Consider the following 1,016-nt stretch of genomic DNA (forward strand, 5'->3'; position numbering starts at 1 on the left):
GTGGTGATGGTGAAGGTAGACGGGGTCTGGGGGACGTTGTTAACAGAGAGGAACACTGGAAGGGACAGGAGACACTGGGTTAACAGGGAGGGGGGGCACGACACAGGCAGAGGCAGAGAGCGGGGCTCTGGGCACACGGGAGAGCGAAAGCTAGGCTGTGAGCTGCCACCGCCACCAGAAAGCTGCATGCATGGGGCACATCTCCAGCAGCATTTGGGTCCAGCGCTTGCTCAGAGGAGGGGGCTGCGAGCACAAGTGGGAACAGGAGCTGACATTTCTCTCAGACCTGTCCCTTCCACACGCCCGGGCTGCAGCGTGTGCATGCCAGCGTGACTGCAAGGGCTCACCCCAGCAGGGCGGCTGCAGGAGAACAGCCCTCGTGCAGCTGCAGATGGAACATCCCCACGGGGACGGACGGGTGGCAGGGACAGGCCACCAGCACAAGAGGGAAGAGCGCGGGGGGGGGCGAGGGACAGCCGGGGGAGGGAGGACAGGGGCGTCCCAGGGACCATGTCCCCTCCGCCCCCTTGCCCCACGCTCACCCCCGGGGCGCTCCTTGGCTTTGGCGGGCGTTGAGGTAGGGAGCAGCTGGAAGGAGCTGGCATCCACATCGTCCTCCTCCAGGTCGTTGAGGCTGTAGACCTCCTCCAGGTCAATGTCCAGCTGCCTGAAGTCTTTGGTGAGCACCCCGGGACGGGGCACCAGGATCCCACCCAGGTTGGGCCGTGCCAGCTGCTGCCAGTGGTGGAGTGTCACAGAGCCTGGGAGGGGGACACAGCCAGGGGCTCAGCTGGTGTGGTGGGACCCTCCTGGCACCTCCAGCTCTGCACACTGGGAAGCCACCTCTGTCCCTCACCTTCCAGGGGCTTCACGATCTGAAGCTTGTCAGGCAGGTAGGTGAGGGAGCTGAGGGAGAAGCCAGAGCCAGCAGTGAGCTCTGAGCCCCATAAGTAGTTGGTCCCAGTGGAGACGATGCTCTCGTTGGGGGTGAGGAAGCCACTGGAGCTCTCCCCATT

At 64.5% G+C, this 1,016-nt stretch overlaps 1 protein-coding gene across 1 annotated transcript in view; it reads right to left on the reverse strand.

Moving 5' to 3' along the window:
* Positions 1–1,016, reverse strand: part of HAP1 (huntingtin-associated protein 1) — a gene marked incomplete at both ends in the record, with an annotated part of 10,748 nt that overhangs the window by 1,367 nt on the left and 8,365 nt on the right. Inside the window, 3 exons of the mRNA XM_009327019.1 lie at positions 1–55; positions 543–761; positions 857–1,005. The exon at positions 1–55 is cut by the window's left edge and continues 14 nt beyond it. Of these exons, the coding sequence (XP_009325294.1) occupies positions 1–55; positions 543–761; positions 857–1,005 (423 nt within the window). The remainder of the gene's footprint in view (positions 56–542; positions 762–856; positions 1,006–1,016) is intronic.

The sequence above is a fragment of the Pygoscelis adeliae genome, unplaced genomic scaffold (genome assembly GCF_000699105.1).
Source record: "Pygoscelis adeliae isolate BGI_AS28 unplaced genomic scaffold, ASM69910v1 Scaffold917, whole genome shotgun sequence".
NCBI lineage: Eukaryota > Metazoa > Chordata > Aves > Sphenisciformes > Spheniscidae > Pygoscelis > Pygoscelis adeliae.